The sequence below is a fragment of the Haliotis cracherodii genome, unplaced genomic scaffold, assembly GCF_022045235.1.
Source record: "Haliotis cracherodii isolate W230 unplaced genomic scaffold, xgHalCrac1.p SCAF_2, whole genome shotgun sequence".
Lineage (NCBI taxonomy): Eukaryota > Metazoa > Mollusca > Gastropoda > Lepetellida > Haliotidae > Haliotis > Haliotis cracherodii.
Window position 1 is genome coordinate 68691638 of NW_027266275.1, and position 23242 is coordinate 68714879.

The 23242-nt window shown below is 37.0% G+C and overlaps 1 protein-coding gene and 1 pseudogene across 1 annotated transcript; both read left to right on the top strand.

Annotated features, from left to right (window-relative positions):
- Positions 1-5206: 5206 nt before the first annotated feature.
- On the top strand, positions 5207-7852 carry LOC139467751 (uncharacterized). Its single transcript, XM_071249258.1, has 6 exons — positions 5207-5269; positions 5546-5620; positions 5879-5947; positions 6313-6372; positions 6817-6917; positions 7756-7852. The coding sequence occupies exons 1-6, from the start codon at positions 5207-5209 to the stop codon at positions 7766-7768; spliced, it is 381 nt and encodes a 126-aa protein (XP_071105359.1). The 3' UTR covers positions 7769-7852.
- A 5299-nt stretch (positions 7853-13151) lies between these two features.
- Positions 13152-17936, top strand: LOC139469901 (prosaposin-like; annotated as a pseudogene).
- The last annotated feature ends 5306 nt before the right edge of the window (positions 17937-23242 follow it).

Below are 23242 nucleotides of genomic sequence, written 5' to 3' on the forward strand. Positions count from 1 at the left end.
CATTGTTTCTCTCTCAAGAAACTTGAGTCACGTTGCGAGTCATATAGTTAAATTACCGTAAATGGTGTTTCTTTAAGTCTCAAATCTAGCACGAGTCAGCAAAGGCATTTCATGCAGGTATCAAGAAAGTAGGTGTGTGTGTTCCACATGCAATGATATGAAGAAAACGTGTTCGGTTTCATTGGAATAATAGTTTGTTACACAGTTGATCCAACCAACACTATTAAAGATGGACTGTCAGAAAAGAAGAGACATAAAAATCACATACAATGTCTTTTTCAGAAACGACCGATCATGTACTCTCGAAATAATGCCACTGAAGGCAAATACACTTAATGCCTCACAGTCACTGATTGTCAAACAAAAAGAAAATAGGATCGATGCTAACGTCCCCATTGTCCAACAACATTGCAGGGCCGTACCGAAGTACGTTCAAATATTATATTTGTTGTAACCCTGTTGGCATTTGGCATTAAGAGGATAAACCAAGGATTTTTCCGCTTAGTCAGTATACTGTGTTTGAGTAGGGAGACATTTTAAACTGCAGCATGACATCTCAGTGGGCTAGCACTGTAAAACTGGCTTACGGCCATACTAGCACAAGTCCATACCAACTACAGGAAATTGTCCATCACTAATATGACGATGATATACATAGTTTGGAATCCGCCGTGAAGATACGGGTTAGAATAGATCTTCAGCAACCCATGCTTGTCGTAAGAGGAGACTATGCTTGTCGTAAGAGGCGACTAACGGGATTGGGAGGTCAGGCTCACTGACTTGGCTGATGCTTGATATCGTATCCCACATTAAGTGGATCGATGCTCATGATACAAATCACTAGATTGTCTGGTCCAGACTCGATTATTTACAGACCGGCGTTAAACAACAAACAAACAACAAACAACAACAACAACAACAACCACAACTCACACTCTCAGCCAGCCTCACTTGCACACCCATACTTGAAATCTAGATCACATACATGTTTTGGTTGCTCTATTCTATTCAAGTGTATATGACAGTTACGTTTGCCTTAGTGGAAAGACATTTTCTGTTGCATGGGTCACCCAACAGTGATTACGTACACTGTAGGAAAGGATGTTGGCACGAACGGAAAGTATTCAGGCAGTTTAAGATAAACACATCGAGGGAGAAATATGAATTCACACTAATAACAGATGTGACATGTCATGCACTCGAACAAGCGTGTTTTTCGCGATGACTTGTTTGTTTGTTGTTTAACTCCGCATTCAGCATTATTCCAGCTGTATGATGGCAGTCTGTAAACAATCGCGTCTGGACCAGACAATCCAGTGATTGACATCATGAGCATCGATCCACAAGGAGTGTCAGTTTGATGTGGGAGGAAAGCCCAAAGTGATGCATGTGTCACACGTTGACCACTTTGGTTAAACGTCATTTCAAGAACAATGAAGGCTTTCTGTAGTGAATTGAATTAATTTATAACAAACATCATGTAATAAATTCATATTTCAGGCCTTCATGATAAACTTATGATATTGAAACAACAAGAAATAGAATCAACAGTTTCCAGATAGTATCAGTGTCAGCGCTGTCGAACCTTATATGTTGGCCCAGCAAAAGATCTAGAAGAAATTTAGAACGACATGAAGTGATGCTCAGTTTGATCTCGAAACGTTACATTACTGTAAGTCAATAACAAATTGGTAAATGAAATCATCTCTGCCCATGTCCGTATATACAATCCTCTCTATACACACAATAATAAAGACGACTAGGACATAGTTCACGTGAAGGGTTGGATATTTGCGACATATTTTAAACAGAGGAGTGTTTGTCCGTCATGCGCCATGCGTTATTTCGTTAGTTAGCCATTATGTTTAAAATTGAATGAATGGTGGTGCATGGGAAGTCGGTAGTAGGGCGCATCGACATCAATTTCCTTTTATTGTGCGAGTTGTTGTATTTGCTTCCATCTTGGGCTGACTACAGTGAAAGCTGTAACTGCTTGTTGGAAATCTGGACAAAATGTAATAAAACATGGTATTCTAAATGGTTGTAGGACTCAACATATATGTGTTCCTTATTTAATAATGTCATTTTTATATGTGTACATCTAGTTGGTAGTGGGGCTTAATGTTCTGTTATCTCACAGGCATATTCAATCGTGAATGTCTTCAGACTAGAAAAGCTGAACTTTGTCATTTTCTCCTTATGATGACGTCATAGTTTGCAGTCGTCGGAGTAAAAACACAGTACTTTCAGATTAGGTAAGGATGAAATACAATACATTTTTAAGTAGAAAATCTCACACCTCCTGACACTTACTTTAATGGGGACGAGTGGTCAGGTTGGTTGTCTTGGTTGACAGCCTGGCGTCGTACCCCGACGACGTGGCTCACTGCTCATAATATCAATCACTGGAGTGTCTGGTCTATACTCGATTGTATACATGTAATATTCATCATCATTTTACCTTTTACACCTTATGTTTTCGGTAGACATGTGACACTGATTATTCTCTGTCATAGATGTTCTGTTACATTTCTAAAGTCTCTCATTATCGCAGCTTCCAAATCATAATTGAACACATTACACATTACCTTACTCTTAAAATACGACCGCCGACATTATGTCCGTGGCAATGAATAGTATTGTTATTCATCACAACAAGAAACTGATTCATTAAAAAGGTGTGCCAACATCGATAAACACATGATAGCTATTGCGAAGCATATATTGAAATTGAATATATCAATTCCACATGTTGTGAAGCATATTGGAATAGACATTTTGACTATCAATTTCACATGTCTGACACTTTTAACAAGGCAATTGGCTTTATTAGCACCAACTAGAAAGGGTAATGATATCTTCAAAACTGCCAAACGCACCCATTAAAAGACATATGGGAAAATTAATTAGCGTCGGGTTGCACATGCTGTCACCCTAGCTTGAGTATATAAACCTCCATGACGTTTACTTCTGACAGTCTGACCTGACATCAACGTCGTGTTTACGTTTATCCCCGAAAATGAATACTTCCATTCTCATTATTGCCCTATGTGTCTCCGTTGGGTCAGGTAAGTTGGTTGCGTTAGGAGTTAATTATATGTCAACCTTTGTATTTTTGTAGACGTGATATTTTACCAACTCATACACATTTGACTTTTAAACTCAATATTTGTTTCAGCTATATCGCTGCCTAATAACTGGAATATAAGACAACTAGGAACATCATCAACGGAGGTATACTCTCTACTCACCTGACAACTATATATGCGGAACTTATAAACGTGCGTGTGTGTTGTAATCGTTTTATCTATTTTCAAAGTCAGTGTTCAGTACAAAATGAACTGCTAATAAGAGTAAAAAAACGTTTCACATATGATATGATACTAGTAGTTTTCTTCTGCATCATTTCAAAGGATGACGATGCGTGTACGAACTGTAAGGAAACACTCACCGCGGTTATTGCCAGATTGGATACAGATGAAGGCGTGGTAAGTCATGCTACTTGAATAAATTAGAAATGGATTGAGCAGTGCCTACTTCCTGCTTGTCAAAGAAATGAACTGTTCTATTTATTGGCATTTAATATAAGGACTTTCAGTTGTATATTACTGCATTGCCTCTAAATACGGGAGCATGGGTTTCAAAAGTCTTCTATGGAGACGATGTTTGCTTTGTAAATCTGACAATTGTAGATTCCAATCACTCACGTTGATCCCTTGTTCGCCACGTGGCTCGTGGGACTTGCAGTGAAATAATGTCGGAAAGGCACATCAACTGGCAAGACAAATGAAAAGGAACTTCTTCCCTTTTCCAATTTCACAACTGCCTACGTTGATAACGGGTTTTGATGAAAAGGGAATAAAGTAAAAATTGTGCAGCCGTTGAGGCCTTCCATGATAAAGCATGAACTCGAATTTAGTTCAACTATGAAAACGAGTTCAGTTATATTCACTAACGAGAAAATGTCTAAAAAGGTGGAAGGCTAGAGGTTAACGCAATCGCCGTCCGAATCCCTACTTGGGTACAATGTGTGAAGCCCATTTCTGATGTGTCCCGCCTTGATATCGCTGGAATATTGCTAAAAACGGCGTAAAACACAACTCACACACTTAAATGTTCATCAATTGGCATTATTGTGTGAAATTAATAACTTGCAAAGCCTCTGTAAAAGCTTAAGGGCAATTACAGAAACTGTGTTTTTTTGTATTTCAGGTGATGGTAGAACAATTGCTAAAGGATGAAATATGTTCTCATCTATCCTCATACTTTCTCACAGAAACTGTAAGTAAATTTTGTGATGACGGTAGAATGGAAATTGTTGAACCATGAAGTAGTAGACTTATGCCAAGAAATACTCTCTCCATATGCATAAGAAATCTCTATAAAAAGTAGTCGAATATATCATGAACATGTGTTTATGAATCACAATCATTTAGAGATGATACCAGGTGGTCGCGAAAAGGTGAGCGGATCCTGGCCCACCGGTGGCACCCGTTACAAATACATGCAAAGGCAAGTCATTTGTTCACCTAAAAAATATGTGAACATATTGTGGAAGTCCTGGTGGCCCAGTCTTCTAAGGCAGAGTTGTCTGCAGAGTTGCGCTCCTTGGGCTGGCCAGAAACCTATGATTAATGGTTCGAATTCCGGTTCTCCCCAATTATATATCTAGATTTGTCAGGACCATACCCGTGCTCGTGGGTTTCACCGAAGTGGTAAACGTCTGAGACCTGCATCATTTCGGGCTTTCCTCCCACATCAAGCTGACACGCTGATATAAATGGAAAAATGTTAAAAGCGACGTTACACCGAACTCACTCACTCACTCACTCACTCACTCACTCACTCACTCACTGATTCATATGCATAAAGAAACAGATTAGGAAGAAGGGGATCACAATTGGTGCCTAAGTGTCTTGAGTCTGACCATTGTATTTTCTTGTTTCAGTGTAACTCTGCTGTTCATGAGCTTGTTCCAGGTCTTCTGGAGTATGTTGTGGAGAACGCGGTAAGACAGAGGAGACACGATGGCCTATTTATCATTGTATGTAACACATGAAAGTGATTAATTATAAACTACAAACAGAAATCGTCTGAAGAGTAGGAAGAATATAAATATTAATGTAAGATAAAGAAACTAAAAAAGTAAATTTAAAATATTTGATCCTATATGTTTCAGGATCCCGAGGTCTTGTGCAGTTTGGCAATGTTGTGTCCTGAGAAGCCAAAGAATCACTTCAAGATGATTACAAATGTCGATGTACAAACGGTAATGTTTTGTGTGAATGCGTTGGATTTATTCCCGCTTTAAACTGTTTGTCAGTTATATTAAAGTTGGACGAATGTCACAGATAATAATTAGCACCAATGACACGCCGATGCGTGAAACGTAGATGAGGGTTTAAGAGATACTCACAACACAACTCACGACTAAAAACAGTGATTGTTCATTCTGTATACGCAATGGTCCACGAGTCATTGTGTGATTTAACACAACATATTTACAATAGATAAACATACACAAGGAGGTTCTGTTTTCTTCCAGGGTGATGATGGTTGTACAAACTGCATTGACGTCGTTGATAGTTTCATTGAGAGTTTGAACACAGATGAAGTGAAGGTAAAACGCTCATATTGAATTAGCGTGAATAAGTTTTTGTACCTCCTTACTGTCGATAAATTGCATTTTAATCGAATTAGCTTGACATGTTGTTGGTCTGATAAACTTTGTGTAGACCATCGCAAATAGTTACCGCCACAACTTGTCCAATTATCGCCAAGGGCACATGTCAACGTGTATAATTCAAATAAGCACTCATTACTAATTTTGTTGTTGGATTGGGCCATAAATGACAAGTGTGTCTAATGTATTGTACAGGAGCAAGTGGAGACGTATTTCGACCATGTAATTTGCAGTCCACTTTCTGCTTATTTTCTGGAGGAAGTCGTAAGTGTTTACTTATTTGTTCTTATGTTCCACCTTTATTTCTATTGAAATATGTATATCAGTCAAACACATTGGCTGTCATGTTAATGTTGTTGCTTCTCCTTAAGCATACAGTGGCTACATGATACCTGGACACAATTATTGTTTCAGCCATACATATTGATTTGCATGAGTTCTTTTGTCTTCTTAGAAAAAACTTGCTCTGAAACCAAATGATTCAAGACTTACACAAAACGAATAACTGACACTGACGCGTACACATATACATGTGTAGCGAATATCAATTGATTTGATAATGCACAATGTAGTTGTTGAAGTTGTTTTAAAAAAAATATTCAACTGCTGACTTCTTTACTTTGTTTTAGTGTACAGCTGAGGTCCGTGCTCTGATACCCGGGGTTCTGGATTACATTGTTGAAAACGCGGTAAGAAAAACGTTAACCGTTTTTAGATTCCATTCATATAAGAATTGGATATCACACGTATCATGATTTTATCACTGGCCTAAATGAACAAATTGTCCACTACTAATTCGAGGTACAACTACCTGTTACTTAAAACATTCTCATCAGTGGATATGATTCCAAATACAAAAAGCTTAAAATTGTAGAAATCATTTGTATGTTTTGAAAGGTGGAGGGTGTGTGTGTGTGTGTGTGTGTGTGTGTGTGTGTGTGTGTGTGTGTGTGTATGTGTGTGTGTGTGTGTGTGTGTGTGTGTGTGTGTGTGTGTGTGTGTGACATTTCGGTCTATTGTTTAGTTAGACAGATTAGTAAATTATTTTAATCTTATTTAATCTGAAGTATTTTTTAATTTTGTTATCTGGATGCCAATCGTCATGATGAGTCCACCGTTTTTTCATGCTTTAGGATCCCAAGGGCCTTTGCACTCTCGCCACATTATGCCCAGAGAATGTTAAAGGAAAGCCATCTACTGTACAGGTGACAGACTTCCTTCAAAAGATAGCATTGTAAGAACAAGATAAAAAAACATTAGAAATATAGAAAACTGTATTATAATCATATAGACAATTGATCTGAATTAAAGCATTTCTCCCAATAAATAATTCTATGTGATGTTAATGCCAAACAATCATGCTATCCATTATCAATGTCTCAGACTACAGGAATTAGGTTTGTCATCATATGACTAGACATATTCAACTGTGACTACATATTGAGGAAATGGTTTGATATGATAGTTTGTCCTGCAATTGATGTCATTTATATATTTTTCAGATATTAATGAAATACTTAAGTCTACAAGTTATGAATCACCATTAAGCAAGGTATGCATCGATCCCTTTAAACCATATCATAGCAATAAACACATTTACAAAATGTTTATATCATTAGGAACTATCTTAGATATGATATTTCTTGTGAATAATTTTATCTCAAGCCTGACCTATGCTATTGGATATTAAATTGTTTGATAGGCATTACTTAGAAGTTGACGGATGACAAGGTAGACACAATTCTATGGATAACAACTTCATTAATACTGTAAAAAGCGACGTTTCGGTACAGACCTACCTATGTTATCCCACTCATATATGCAATTGTTATTACTGTTAATCCTCCACCTACTATATATATTCTGTACTATGTCCCTCATTCAGTCTTGCTTGACAACGATATAAGGATCTATACCAAAACGTCGCTTTTTACAGTATAAAAGAAGATGTTATCCATTAAATTGTGTCTACCTTGTTAATGGATATCAAGTTATAGAAGTTTACAATGAAGTAATACATTTTGGCACTGATGCACATGCATGACTCAACTAAAGACTTATATTTTTTTCAGAATCTTTTCTTGAGGCGGATGTAACTTGAATCGACCAGATTATCAACGTCTACTAGAATTAGCATAGTAGTTGTTTGTATATGTGTCTGTTTAAAAAATAAACTAGTTGGAGTAAATGATCGACACGTGTCTTTTTTTCTCTTTAGTGGACATTTTGGATACCACTTGTGTGGTGGAGCATCATTTGAAACATAAGCGAATTGCAAATTGTAATTAACCCAGCAGTCACAAGAATGTTGAATTAATGTTGAATCTTTCCCATCCTTTAACGTTGAAATGACATTGATCTTTGATTGGATTTGAAATATTGACGTTGAATGGACATCAGATATCAATGTAGAAATAATGTTGAATTTTGGTTGGGTATTGGATGGATATTAGTTGCATTGACACATACATCTAAAAAAGACAATATAGAGAGGTCAAATGGACTCCTAAAGTCTCCTCCCATATGAGTTGCACCTTCCAGGACTCATATTGTGTTTGGGGCATGCCAGTGTCGCCATATCAGAGGCCAGTTTTCTACTTGGTTAATTTGGGTGGAATGCTGCTGAGGTTACAATGTCCAAATACACGCCGGAATGTTAAGTTGAAATGCGAGATGTCCTGGCAGTTTCGGTAAAGTAAATTACAGTATGTCAGTAATAATTTCTATGGCTCACAAAAGTATTTAAAATATCTTTATTAGCATTGTTAAACCAAATGTTTATCTATATTTATAATATGTTATACGTCTTTAAATCATCATTATGTGGTACAAAACATACAATCTAGAGTGTAAATATATTGATTCCAACCACAAAAAATATATATATTTAATTAAGTATCGCTGAATTCTGAGGTGTCATCGTTTTTAGATTACTCTTTAATGTTGAAACAATATCAGATTCAACATGTTTTCAACTATCGAAAGGCCAATGTTGAAACAATGTCGATACAATGTTTTTCAACGTAGCAGCCTCAGATGAACCAAATTTCAACACTGAAACAATGACATGTGCCTGTTGGGTAATGCACTACGGCAAAACAATGGTGTGTCATTAAATACGAGGTAAGTGATTTGGAATGTTATATTTATCCCCCCGTATATTTAGTGACACACGTTAATGCAGCGTATCCTTCTCAATCTGTTCTATGCACGACAAACACATGCTAGATATTCACCTGAAGAAACACGGGAACATTTGGTCAAAGTCGCAATTGGGAATTGCATCTAACATCAGTTTTGATGAGATGAAACAGATGAGGATGTCTCATTCCCTGCACATTACAGACAATACAAGCATTTTATCCCATTTTAATATTTTTGGGTGCCAGTCCTCGTTACCAGTCTAAATGCGCTCTATTAATGTTATGTCCAGAGAATGTTAAAGGGAAGCCATCCGATGCATTGTTGACTGGATTTTTACAAAAGATATGGACACATGTTAAGGCTAGAAACGAATTTCCCTTGATCTTTCTAAGACATCTATACTATATTCGTATATTCTACTGATATTCCCGTAAATACTTTTAGTATTCTGGCTATACATATTCAACCATGACTGAACATAGAGGGAATTCTGTTTTCAGCTGTTAATGAAATACCACGGGTTCTGAATCACAGTTAAACACCGCCATAAAGATAATCATTCATGTATGAAACGTCGATATCTTTGAAACTATTGTAATCCAGTGCAGTATTGACAGATGGATCATATCCTTTCTCCCAAGCCTGACACATTCAACTGAAGGCTTATCTTTTTCAGCGTCTTGCGGATGTAACGTGAATCGATCGGACTTTGATTATTAACGTTTCCAAAAATAGCATTGCATTCGTCTATATATTATTAGATTATGACTGCGAGACTTGAGCAGAACATGCACTTTAAAAGGTTACGGTTAAATTTTGTCAGAGACACAAAGAGCAGATATAACAAAAGAAATAAATCAAATTCAATGTAAACAGTCTAACAAGCGTCTCTATCCTTTGGTAATTCGTATGCATAAACGTTTTCGATATACATTGGTTTCTGTATTGATCTCCTTTGAAAAGCAGAGTATGTATCTGAGAATCACAATATAAAGTTATACACAACAGTAATTGTACAATCTTCGTCTTACGTAGGAATGTTATATAACTGAATCAGAAGCATCGCTCTGCTATAACTTGTCAAGAGTATTGTAAAGGTTAATTCTTTTCTTATGACATTTACTATTTAAAACAAAGTAAAAAAGGTATGAAAGCAACAAATTCAAGAGAATCAATTACAAAGGAATTCATCGACGACAAAAGGTGTGTGTGATTGGTTGAACAAGCTCAACCACACATATCATTATTAAAGTCATAGTACAGTTGATAAAGATCATGGCATACACTCTTCCATGTCACGACATTGTTTCTCTCTCAAGAAACTTGAGTCACGTTGCGAGTCATATAGTTAAATTACCGTAAATGGTGTTTCTTTAAGTCTCAAATCTAGCACGAGTCAACAAAGATATTTCATGCAGGTATCAAGAAAGTAGGTGTGTGTGTTCCACATGCAATGATATGAAGAAAACGTGTTTGGTTTCATTGGAATAATAGTTTGTTACACAGTTGATCCAACCAACACTATTAAAGATGGACTGTCAGAAAAGAAGAGACATAAAAAATCACATACAATGTCTTTTTCAGAAACGACCGATCATGTACTCTCGAAATAATTCCACTGAAGGCAAATACACTTAATGCCTCACAGTCACTGATTATCAAACAAAAAGAAAATAGGATCGATGCTGACGTCCTCATTGTCCAACAACATTGCAGGGGCGTACCGAAATTACGTTCAAATATTATATTTGTTGTAACCCTGTTGGCATTTGGCATTAAGAGGATAAACCAAGGATTTTTCCGCTTAGTCAGTATACTGTGTTTGAGTAGGGAGACATTTTAAACTGCGGCATGGCATCTCAGTGGGCTAGCACTGTAAAACTGGCTTACGGCCATACTAGCACAAGTCCATACCAACTACAGGAAATTGTCCATCACTAATATGACGATGATATACATAGATTGGATTCCGCCGTGAAGATACGGGTTAGAATAGATCTTCAGCAGCCCATGCTTGTCGTAAGAGGAGACTATGCTTGTCGTAAGAGGCGACTAACGGGATTGGGAGGTCAGGCTCACTGACTTGGCTGATGCGTGATATCGTATCCCACATTAAGTGGATCGATGCTCATGATACAAATCACTAGATTGTCTGGTCCAGACTCGATTATTTACAGACCGGCGTTAAACAACAAACAAACAACAAACAACAACAACAACAACAACAACCACAACTCACACTCTCAGCCAGCCTCACTTGCACACCCATACTTGAAATCTAGATCACATACATGTTTTGGTTGCTCTATTCTATTAAAGTGTATATGACAGTTAAGTTTGCCTTAGTGGAAAGACATTTTCTGTTGCATGGGTCACCCAACAGTGATTACGTACACTGTAGGAAAGGATGTTGGCACGAACGGAAAGTATTCAGGCAGTTTAAGATAAACACATCGATGGAGAAATATGAATTCACACTAATAACAGAAGTGACATGTCATGCACTCGAACAAGCGTGTTTTTCGCGATGACTTGTTTGTTTGTTGTTTAACTCCGCATTCAGCATTATTCCAGCTGTATGATGGCAGTCTGTAAACAATCGCATCTGGACCAGACAATCCAGTGATTGACATCATGAGCATCGATCCACAAGGAGTGTCAGTTTGATGTGGGAGGAAAGCCCAAAGTGATGCATGTGTCACACGTTGACCACTTTGGTTAAACGTCATTTCAAGAACAATGAAGGCTTTCTGTAGTGAATTGAATTAATTTATAACAAACATCATGTAATAAATTCATATTTCAGGCCTTCATGATAAACTTATGATATTGAAACAACAAGAAATAGAATCAACAGTTTCCAGATAGTATCAGTGTCAGTGCTGTCGAACCTTATATGTTGGCCCAGCAAAAGATCTAGAAGAAATTTAGAACGACATGAAGTGATGCTCAGTTTGATCTCGAAACGTTACATTACTGTAAGTCAATAACAGTTTGGTAAATGAAATCATCTCTGCCCATGTCCGTATATACAATCCTCTCTATACACACAATAATAAAGACGACTAGTTCACGTGAAGGGTTGTATATTTGCGACAAATTTTAAACAGAGGAGTGTTTGTCCGTCATGCGCCATGCGTTATTTCGTTAGTTAGCCATTATGTTTAAAACTGAATGAATGGTGGTGCATGGGAAGTCGGTAGTAGGGCGCATCGACATCAATTTCCTTTTATTGTGCGAGTTGTTGTATTTGCTTCCATCTTGGGCTGACTACAGTGAAAGCTGTAACTGCTTGTTGGAAATCTGGACAAAATGTAATAAAACATGGTATTCTAAATGGTTGTAGGACTCAACATATATGTGTTCCTTATTTAATAATGTCATTTTTATATGTGTACATCTAGTTGGTAGTGGGGCTTAATGTTCTGTTATCTCACAGGCATATTCAATCGTGAATGTCTTCAGACTAGAAAAGCTGAACTTTGTCATTTTCTCCTTATGATGACGTCATAGTTTGCAGTCGTCGGAGTAAAAACACAGTACTTTCAGATTAGGTAAGGATGAAATACAATACATTTTTAAGTAGAAAATCTCACACCTCCTGACACTTACTTTAATGGGGACGAGTGGTCAGGTTGGTTGTCTTGGTTGACAGCCTGGCGTCGTACCCCGACGACGTGGCTCACTGCTCATAATATCAATCACTGGAGTGTCTGGTCTATACTCGATTGTATACATGTAATATTCATCATCATTTTACCTTTTACACCTTATGTTTTCGGTAGACATGTGACACTGATTATTCTCTGTCATAGATGTTCTGTTACATTTCTAAAGTCTCTCATTATCGCAGCTTCCAAATCATAATTGAACACATTACACATTACCTTACTCTTAAAATACGACCGCCGACATTATGTCCGTGGCAATGAATAGTATTGTTATTCATCACAACAAGAAACTGATTCATTAAAAAGGTGTGCCAACATCGATAAACACATGATAGCTATTGCGAAGCATATATTGAAATTGAATATATCAATTCCACATGTTGTGAAGCATATTGGAATAGACATTTTGACTATCAATTTCACATGTCTGACACTTTTAACAAGGCAATTGGCTTTATTAGCACCAACTAGAAAGGGTAATGATATCTTCAAAACTGCCAAACGCACCCATTAAAAGACATACATGTATGGGAAAATTAATTAGCGTCGGGTTGCACATGCTGTCACCCTAGCTTGAGTATATAAACCTCCATGACGTTTACTTCTGACAGTCTGACCTGACATCAACGTCGTGTTTACGTTTATCCCCGAAAATGAATACTTCCATTCTCATTATTGCCCTATGTGTCTCCGTTGGGTCAGGTAAGTTGGTTGCGTTAGGAGTTGATTATATGTCAACCTTTGTATTTTTGTAGACGTGATATTTTACCAACTCATACACATTTGACTTTTAAACTCAATATTTGTTTCAGCTATATCGCTGCCTAATAACTGGAATATAAGACAACTAGGAACATCATCAACAGAGGTATACTCTCTACTCACCTGACAACTATATATGCGGAACTTATAAACGTGCGTGTGTGTTGTAATCGTTTTATCTATTTTCAAAGTCAGTGTTCAGTACAAAATGAACTGCTAATAAGAGTAAAAAAACGTTTCACATATGATATGATACTAGTAGTTTTGTTCTGCATCATTTCAAAGGATGACGATGCGTGTACGAACTGTAAGGAAACACTCACCGCGGTTATTGCCAGATTGGATACAGATGAAGGCGTGGTAAGTCATGCTACTTGAATAAATTAGAAATGGATTGAGCAGTGCCTACTTCCTGCTTGTCAAAGAAATGAACTGTTCTATTTATTGGCATTTAATATAAGGACTTTCAGTTGTATATTACTGCATTGCCTCTAAATACGGGAGCATGGGTTTCAAAAGTCTTCTATGGAGACGATGTTTGCTTTGTAAATCTGACAATTGTAGATTCCAATCACTCACGTTGATCCCTTGTTCGCCACGTGGCTCGTGGGACTTGCAGTGAAATAATGTCGGAAAGGCACATCAACTGGCAAGACAAATGAAAAGGAACTTCTTCCCTTTTCCAATTTCACAACTGCCTACGTTGATAACGGGTTTTGATGAAAAGGGAATAAAGTAAAAATTGTGCAGCCGTTGAGGCCTTCCATGATAAAGCATGAACTCGAATTTAGTTCAACTATGAAAACGAGTTCAGTTATATTCACTAACGAGAAAATGTCTAAAAAGGTGGAAGGCTAGAGGTTAACGCAATCGAAGCCCATTTCTGATGTGTCCCGCCTTGATATCGCTGGAATATTGCTAAAAACGGCGTAAAACACAACTCACACACTTAAATGTTCATCAATTGGCATTATTGTGTGAAATTAATAACTTGCAAAGCCTCTGTAAAAGCTTAAGGGCAATTACTGAAACTGTGTTTTTTTGTATTTCAGGTGATGGTAGAACAATTGCTAAAGGATGAAATATGTTCTCATCTATCCTCATACTTTCTCACAGAAACTGTAAGTAAATTTTGTGATGACGGTAGAATGGAAATTGTTGAACCATGAAGTAGTAGACTTATGCCAAGAAATACTCTCTCCATATTCATAAGAAATCTCTATAAAAAGTAGTCGAATATATCATGAACATGTGTTTATGAATCACAATCATTTAGAGATGATACCAGGTGGTCGCGAAAAGGTGAGCGGATCCTGGCCCACCGGTGGCACCCGTTACAAATACATGCAAAGGCAAGTCATTTGTTCACCTAAAAAATATGTGAACATATTGTGGAAGTCCTGGTGGCCCAGTCTTCTAAGGCAGAGTTGTCTGCAGAGTTGCGCTCCTTGGGCTGGCCAGAAACCTATGATTAATGGTTCGAATTCCGGTTCTCCCCAATTATATATCTAGATTTGTCAGGACCATACCCGTGCTCGTGGGTTTCACCGAAGTGGTAAACGTCTGAGACCTGCATCATTTCGGGCTTTCCTCCCACATCAAGCTGACACGCTGATATAAATGGAAAAATGTTAAAAGCGACGTTACACCGAACTCACTCACTCACTCACTCACTCACTCACTGATTCATATGCATAAAGAAACAGATTAGGAAGAAGGGGATCACAATTGGTGCCTAAGTGTCATGAGTCTGACCATTGTATTTTCTTGTTTCAGTGTAACTCTGCTGTTCATGAGCTTGTTCCAGGTCTTCTGGAGTATGTTGTGGAGAACGCGGTAAGACAGAGGAGACACGATGGCCTATTTATCATTGTATGTAACACATGAAAGTGATTAATTATAAACTACAAACAGAAATCGTCTGAAGAGTAGGAAGAATATAAATATTAATGTAAGATAAAGAAACTAAAAAAGTAAATTTAAAATATTTGATCCTATATGTTTCAGGATCCCGAGGTCTTGTGCAGTTTGGCAATGTTGTGTCCTGAGAAGCCAAAGAATCACTTCAAGATGATTACAAATGTCGATGTACAAACGGTAATGTTTTGTGTGAATGCGTTGGATTTATTCCCGCTTTAAACTGTTTGTCAGTTATATTAAAGTTGGACGAATGTCACAGATAATAATTAGCACCAATGACACGCCGATGCGTGAAACGTAGATGAGGGTTTAAGAGATACTCACAACACAACTCACGACTAAAAACAGTGATTGTTCATTCTGTATACGCAATGGTCCACGAGTCATTGTGTGATTTAACACAACATATTTACAATAGATAAACATACACAAGGAGGTTCTGTTTTCTTCCAGGGTGATGATGGTTGTACAAACTGCATTGAAGTCGTTGATAGTTTCATTGAGAGTTTGAACACAGATGAAGTGAAGGTAAAACGCTCATATTGAATTAGCGTGAATAAGTTTTTGTACCTCCTTACTGTCGATAAATTGCATTTTAATCGAATTAGCTTGACATGTTGTTGGTCTGATAAACTTTGTGTAGACCATCGCAAATAGTTACCGCCACAACTTGTCCAATTATCGCCAAGGGCACATGTCAACGTGTATAATTCAAATAAGCACTCATTACTAATTTTGTTGTTGGATTGGGCCATAAATGACAAGTGTGTCTAATGTATTGTACAGGAGCAAGTGGAGACGTATTTCGACCATGTAATTTGCAGTCCACTTTCTGCTTATTTTCTGTAGGAAGTCGTAAGTGTTTACTTATTTGTTCTTATGTTCCACCTTTATTTCTATTAAAATATGTATATCAGTCAAACACATTGGCTGTCATGTTAATGTTGTTGCTTCTCCTTAAGCATACAGTGGCTACATGATACCTGGACACAATTATTGTTTCAGCCATACATATTGATTTGCATGAGTTCTTTTGTCTTCTTAGAAAAAACTTGCTCTGAAACCAAATGATTCAAGACTTACACAAAACGAATAACTGACACTGACGCGTACACATATACATGTGTAGCGAATATCAATTGATTTGATAATGCACAATGTAGTTGTTGAAGTTGTTTTAAAAAAAATATTCAACTGCTGACTTCTTTACTTTGTTTTAGTGTACAGCTGAGGTCCGTGCTCTGATACCCGGGGTTCTGGATTACATTGTTGAAAACGCGGTAAGAAAAACGTTAACCGTTTTTAGATTCCATTCATATAAGAATTGGATATCACACGTATCATGATTTTATCACTGGCCTAAATGAACAAATTGTCCACTACTAATTCGAGGTACAACTACCTGTTACTTAAAACATTCTCATCAGTGGATATGATTCCAAATACAAAAAGCTTAAAATTGTAGAAATCATTTGTATGTTTTGAAAGGTGGAGGGTGTGTGTGTGTGTGTGTGTGTGTGTGTGTGTGTGTGTGTGTGTGTGTGTGTGTGTGTGTGTGTGTGTGTGTGTGTGTGTGTGTGTGTGTGTGTGACATTTCGGTCTATTGTTTAGTTAGACAGATTAGTAAATTATTTTAATCTTATTTAATCTGAAGTATTTTTTAATTTTGTTATCTGGATGCCAATCGTCATGATGAGTCCACCGTTTTTTCATGCTTTAGGATCCCAAGGGCCTTTGCACTCTCGCCACATTATGCCCAGAGAATGTTAAAGGAAAGCCATCTACTGTACAGGTGACAGACTTCCTTCAAAAGATAGCATTGTAAGAACAAGATAAAAAAACATTAGAAATATAGAAAACTGTATTATAATCATATAGACAATTGATCTGAATTAAAGCATTTCTCCCAATAAATAATTCTATGTGATGTTAATGCCAAACAATCATGCTATCCATTATCAATGTCTCAGACTACAGGAATTAAGTTTGTCATCATATGACTAGACATATTCAACTGTGACTACATATTGAGGAAATGGTTTGATATGATAGTTTGTCCTGCAATTGATGTCATTTATATATTTTTCAGATATTAATGAAATACTTAAGTCTACAAGTTATGAATCACCATTAAGCAATGTATGCATCGATCCCTTTAAACCATATCATAGCAATAAACACATTTACAAAATGTTTATATCATTAGGAACTATCTTAGATATGATATTTCTTGTGAATAATTTTATCTCAAGCCTGACCTATGCTATTGGATATTAAATTGTTTGATAGGCATTACTTAGAAGTTGACGGATGACAAGGTAGACACAATTCTATGGATAACAACTTCATTAATACTGTAAAAAGCGACGTTTCGGTACAGACCTACCTATGTTATCCCACTCATATATGCAATTGTTATTACTGTTAATCCTCCACCTACTATATATATTCTGTACTATGTCCCTCATTCAGTCTTGCTTGACAACGATATAAGGATCTATACCAAAACGTCGCTTTTTACAGTATAAAAGAAGATGTTATCCATTAAATTGTGTCTACCTTGTTAATGGATATCAAGTTATAGAAGTTTACAATGAAGTAATACATTTTGGCACTGATGCACATGCATGACTCAACTAAAGACTTATATTTTTTTCAGAATCTTTTCTTGAGGCGGATGTAACTTGAATCGACCAGATTATCAACGTCTACTAGAATTAGCATAGTAGTTGTTTGTATATGTGTCTGTTTAAAAAATAAACTAGTTGGAGTAAATGATCGACACGTGTCTTTTTTTCTCTTTAGTGGACATTTTGGATACCACTTGTGTGGTGGAGCATCATTTGAAACATAAGCGAATTGCAAATTGTAATTAACCCAGCAGTCACAAGAATGTTGAATTAATGTTGAATCTTTCCCATCCTTTAACGTTGAAATGACATTGATCTTTGATTGGATTTGAAATATTGACGTTGAATGGACATCAGATATCAATGTAGAAATAATGTTGAATTTTGGTTGGGTATTGGATGGATATTGGTTGCATTGACACATACATCTAAAAAAGACAATATAGAGAGGTCAAATGGACTCCTAAAGTCTCCTCCCATATGAGTTGCACCTTCCAGGACTCATATTGTGTTTGGGGCATGCCAGTGTCGCCATATCAGAGGCCAGTTTTCTACTTGGTTAATTTGGGTGGAATGCTGCTGAGGTTACAATGTCCAAATACACGCCGGAATGTTAAGTTGAAATGCGAGATGTCCTGGCAGTTTCGGTAAAGTAAATTACAGTTTGTCAGTAATAATTTCTATGGCTCACAAAAGTATTTAAAATATCTTTATTAGCATTGTTAAACCAAATGTTTATCTATATTTATAATATGTTATACGTCTTTAAATCATCATTATGTGGTACAAAACATACAATCTAGAGTGTAAATATATTGATTCCAACCACAAAAAATATATATATTTAATTAAGTATCGCTGAATTCTGAGGTGTCATCGTTTTTAGATTACTCTTTAATGTTGAAACAATATCAGATTCAACATGTTTTCAACTATCGAAAGGCCAATGTTGAAACAATGTCGATACAATGTTTTTTCAACGTAGCAGCCTCAGATGAACCAAATTTCAACACTGAAACAATGACATGTGCCTGTTGGGTAATGCACTACGGCAAAACAATGGTGTGTCATTAAATACGAGGGAAGTGATTTGGAATGTTATATTTATCCCCCCGTATATTTAGTGACACACGTTAATGCAGCGTATCCTTCTCAATCTGTTCTATGCACGACAAACACATGCTAGATATTCACCTGAAGAAACACGGGAACATTTGGTCAAAGTCGCAATTGGGAATTGCATCTAACATCAGTTTTGATGAGATGAAACAGATGAGGATGTCTCATTCCCTGCACATTACAGACAATACAAGCATTTTATCCCATTTTAATATTTTTGGGTGCCAGTCCTCGTTACCAGTCTAAATGCGCTCTATTAATGTTATGTCCAGAGAATGTTAAAGGGAAGCCATCCGATGCATTGTTGACTGGATTTTTACAAAAGATGTGGACACATGTTAAGGCTAGAAACGAATTTCCCTTGATCTTTCTAAGACATCTATACTATATTCGTATATTCTACTGATATTCCCGTAAATACTTTTAGTATTCTGGCTATACATATTCAACCATGACTGAACATAGAGGGAATTCTGTTTTCAGCTGTTAATGAAATACCACGGGTTCTGAATCACAGTTAAACACCGCCATAAAGATAATCATTCATGTATGAAACGTCGATATCTTTGAAACTATTGTAATCCAGTGCAGTATTGACAGATGGATCATATCCTTTCTCCCAAGCCTGACACATTCAACTGAAGGCTTATCTTTTTCAGCGTCTTGCGGATGTAACGTGAATCGATCGGACTTTGATTATTAACGTTTCCAAAAATAGCATTGCATTCGTCTATATATTATTAGATTATGACTGCGAGACTTGAGCAGAACATGCACTTTAAAAGGTTACGGTTAAATTTTGTCAGAGACACAAAGAGCAGATATAACAAAAGAAATAAATCAAATTCAATGTAAACAGTCTAACAAGCGTCTCTATCCTTTGGTAATTCGTATGCATAAACGTTTTCGATATACATTGGTTTCTGTATTGATCTCCTTTGAAAAGCAGAGTATGTATCTGAGAATCACAATATAAAGTTATACACAACAGTAATTGTACAATCTTCGTCTTACGTTGGAATGTTATATAACTGAATCAGAAGCATCGCTCTGCTATAACTTGTCAAGAGTATTGTAAAGGTTAATTCTTTTCTTATGACATTTACTATTTAAAACAAAGTAAAAAAGGTATGAAAGCAACAAATTCAAGAGAATCAATTACAAAGGAATTCATCGACGACAAAAGGTGTGTGTGATTGGTTGAACAAGCTCAACCACACATATCATTATTAAAGTCATAGTACAGTTGATAAAGATCATGGCATACACTCTTCCATGTCACGACATTGTTTCTCTCTCAAGAAACTTGAGTCACGTTGCGAGTCATTTAGTTAAATTACCGTAAATGGTGTTTCTTTAAGTCTCAAATCTAGCACGAGTCAACAAAGATATTTCATGCAGGTATCAAGAAAGTAGGTGTGTGTGTTCCACATGCAATGATATGAAGAAAACGTGTTTGGTTTCATTGGAATAATAGTTTGTTACACAGTTGATCCAACCAACACTATTAAAGATGGACTGTCAGAAAAGAAGAGACATAAAAAATCACATACAATGTCTTTTTCAGAAACGACCGATCATGTACTCTCGAAATAATTCCACTGAAGGCAAATACACTTAATGCCTCACAGTCACTGATTATCAAACAAAAAGAAAATAGGATCGATGCTGACGTCCTCATTGTCCAACAACATTGCAGGGGCGTACCGAAATTACGTTCAAATATTATATTTGTTGTAACCCTGTTGGCATTTGGCATTAAGAGGATAAACCAAGGATTTTTCCGCTTAGTCAGTATACTGTGTTTGAGTAGGGAGACATTTTAAACTGCGGCATGGCATCTCAGTGGGCTAGCACTGTAAAACTGGCTTACGGCCATACTAGCACAAGTCCATACCAACTACAGGAAATTGTCCATCACTAATATGACGATGATATACATAGATTGGATTCCGCCGTGAAGATACGGGTTAGAATAGATCTTCAGCAGCCCATGCTTGTCGTAAGAGGAGACTATGCTTGTCGTAAGAGGCGACTAACGGGATTGGGAGGTCAGGCTCACTGACTTGGCTGATGCGTGATATCGTATCCCACATTAAGTGGATCGATGCTCATGATACAAATCACTAGATTGTCTGGTCCAGACTCGATTATTTACAGACCGGCGTTAAACAACAAACAAACAACAAACAACAACAACAACAACAACAACAACAACCACAACTCACACTCTCAGCCAGCCTCACTTGCACACCCATACTTGAAATCTAGATCACATACATGTTTTGGTTGCTCTATTCTATTAAAGTGTATATGACAGTTAAGTTTGCCTTAGTGGAAAGACATTTTCTGTTGCATGGGTCACCCAACAGTGATTACGTACACTGTAGGAAAGGATGTTGGCACGAACGGAAAGTATTCAGGCAGTTTAAGATAAACACATCGATGGAGAAATATGAATTCACACTAATAACAGAAGTGACATGTCATGCACTCGAACAAGCGTGTTTTTCGCGATGACTTGTTTGTTTGTTGTTTAACTCCGCATTCAGCATTATTCCAGCTGTATGATGGCAGTCTGTAAACAATCGCATCTGGACCAGACAATCCAGTGATTGACATCATGAGCATCGATCCACAAGGAGTGTCAGTTTGATGTGGGAGGAAAGCCCAAAGTGATGCATGTGTCACACGTTGACCACTTTGGTTAAACGTCATTTCAAGAACAATGAAGGCTTTCTGTAGTGAATTGAATTAATTTATAACAAACATCATGTAATAAATTCATATTTCAGGCCTTCATGATAAACTTATGATATTGAAACAACAAGAAATAGAATCAACAGTTTCCAGATAGTATCAGTGTCAGTGCTGTCGAACCTTATATGTTGGCCCAGCAAAAGATCTAGAAGAAATTTAGAACGACATGAAGTGATGCTCAGTTTGATCTCGAAACGTTACATTACTGTAAGTCAATAACAGTTTGGTAAATGAAATCATCTCTGCCCATGTCCGTATATACAATCCTCTCTATACACACAATAATAAAGACGACTAGTTCACGTGAAGGGTTGTATATTTGCGACAAATTTTAAACAGAGGAGTGTTTGTCCGTCATGCGCCATGCGTTATTTCGTTAGTTAGCCATTATGTTTAAAACTGAATGAATGGTGGTGCATGGGAAGTCGGTAGTAGGGCGCATCGACATCAATTTCCTTTTATTGTGCGAGTTGTTGTATTTGCTTCCATCTTGGGCTGACTACAGTGAAAGCTGTAACTGCTTGTTGGAAATCTGGACAAAATGTAATAAAACATGGTATTCTAAATGGTTGTAGGACTCAACATATATGTGTTCCTTATTTAATAATGTCATTTTTATATGTGTACATCTAGTTGGTAGTGGGGCTTAATGTTCTGTTATCTCACAGGCATATTCAATCGTGAATGTCTTCAGACTAGAAAAGCTGAACTTTGTCATTTTCTCCTTATGATGACGTCATAGTTTGCAGTCGTCGGAGTAAAAACACAGTACTTTCAGATTAGGTAAGGATGAAATACAATACATTTTTAAGTAGAAAATCTCACACCTCCTGACACTTACTTTAATGGGGACGAGTGGTCAGGTTGGTTGTCTTGGTTGACAGCCTGGCGTCGTACCCCGACGACGTGGCTCACTGCTCATAATATCAATCACTGGAGTGTCTGGTCTATACTCGATTGTATACATGTAATATTCATCATCATTTTACCTTTTACACCTTATGTTTTCGGTAGACATGTGACACTGATTATTCTCTGTCATAGATGTTCTGTTACATTTCTAAAGTCTCTCATTATCGCAGCTTCCAAATCATAATTGAACACATTACACATTACCTTACTCTTAAAATACGACCGCCGACATTATGTCCGTGGCAATGAATAGTATTGTTATTCATCACAACAAGAAACTGATTCATTAAAAAGGTGTGCCAACATCGATAAACACATGATAGCTATTGCGAAGCATATATTGAAATTGAATATATCAATTCCACATGTTGTGAAGCATATTGGAATAGACATTTTGACTATCAATTTCACATGTCTGACACTTTTAACAAGGCAATTGGCTTTATTAGCACCAACTAGAAAGGGTAATGATATCTTCAAAACTGCCAAACGCACCCATTAAAAGACATACATGTATGGGAAAATTAATTAGCGTCGGGTTGCACATGCTGTCACCCTAGCTTGAGTATATAAACCTCCATGACGTTTACTTCTGACAGTCTGACCTGACATCAACGTCGTGTTTACGTTTATCCCCGAAA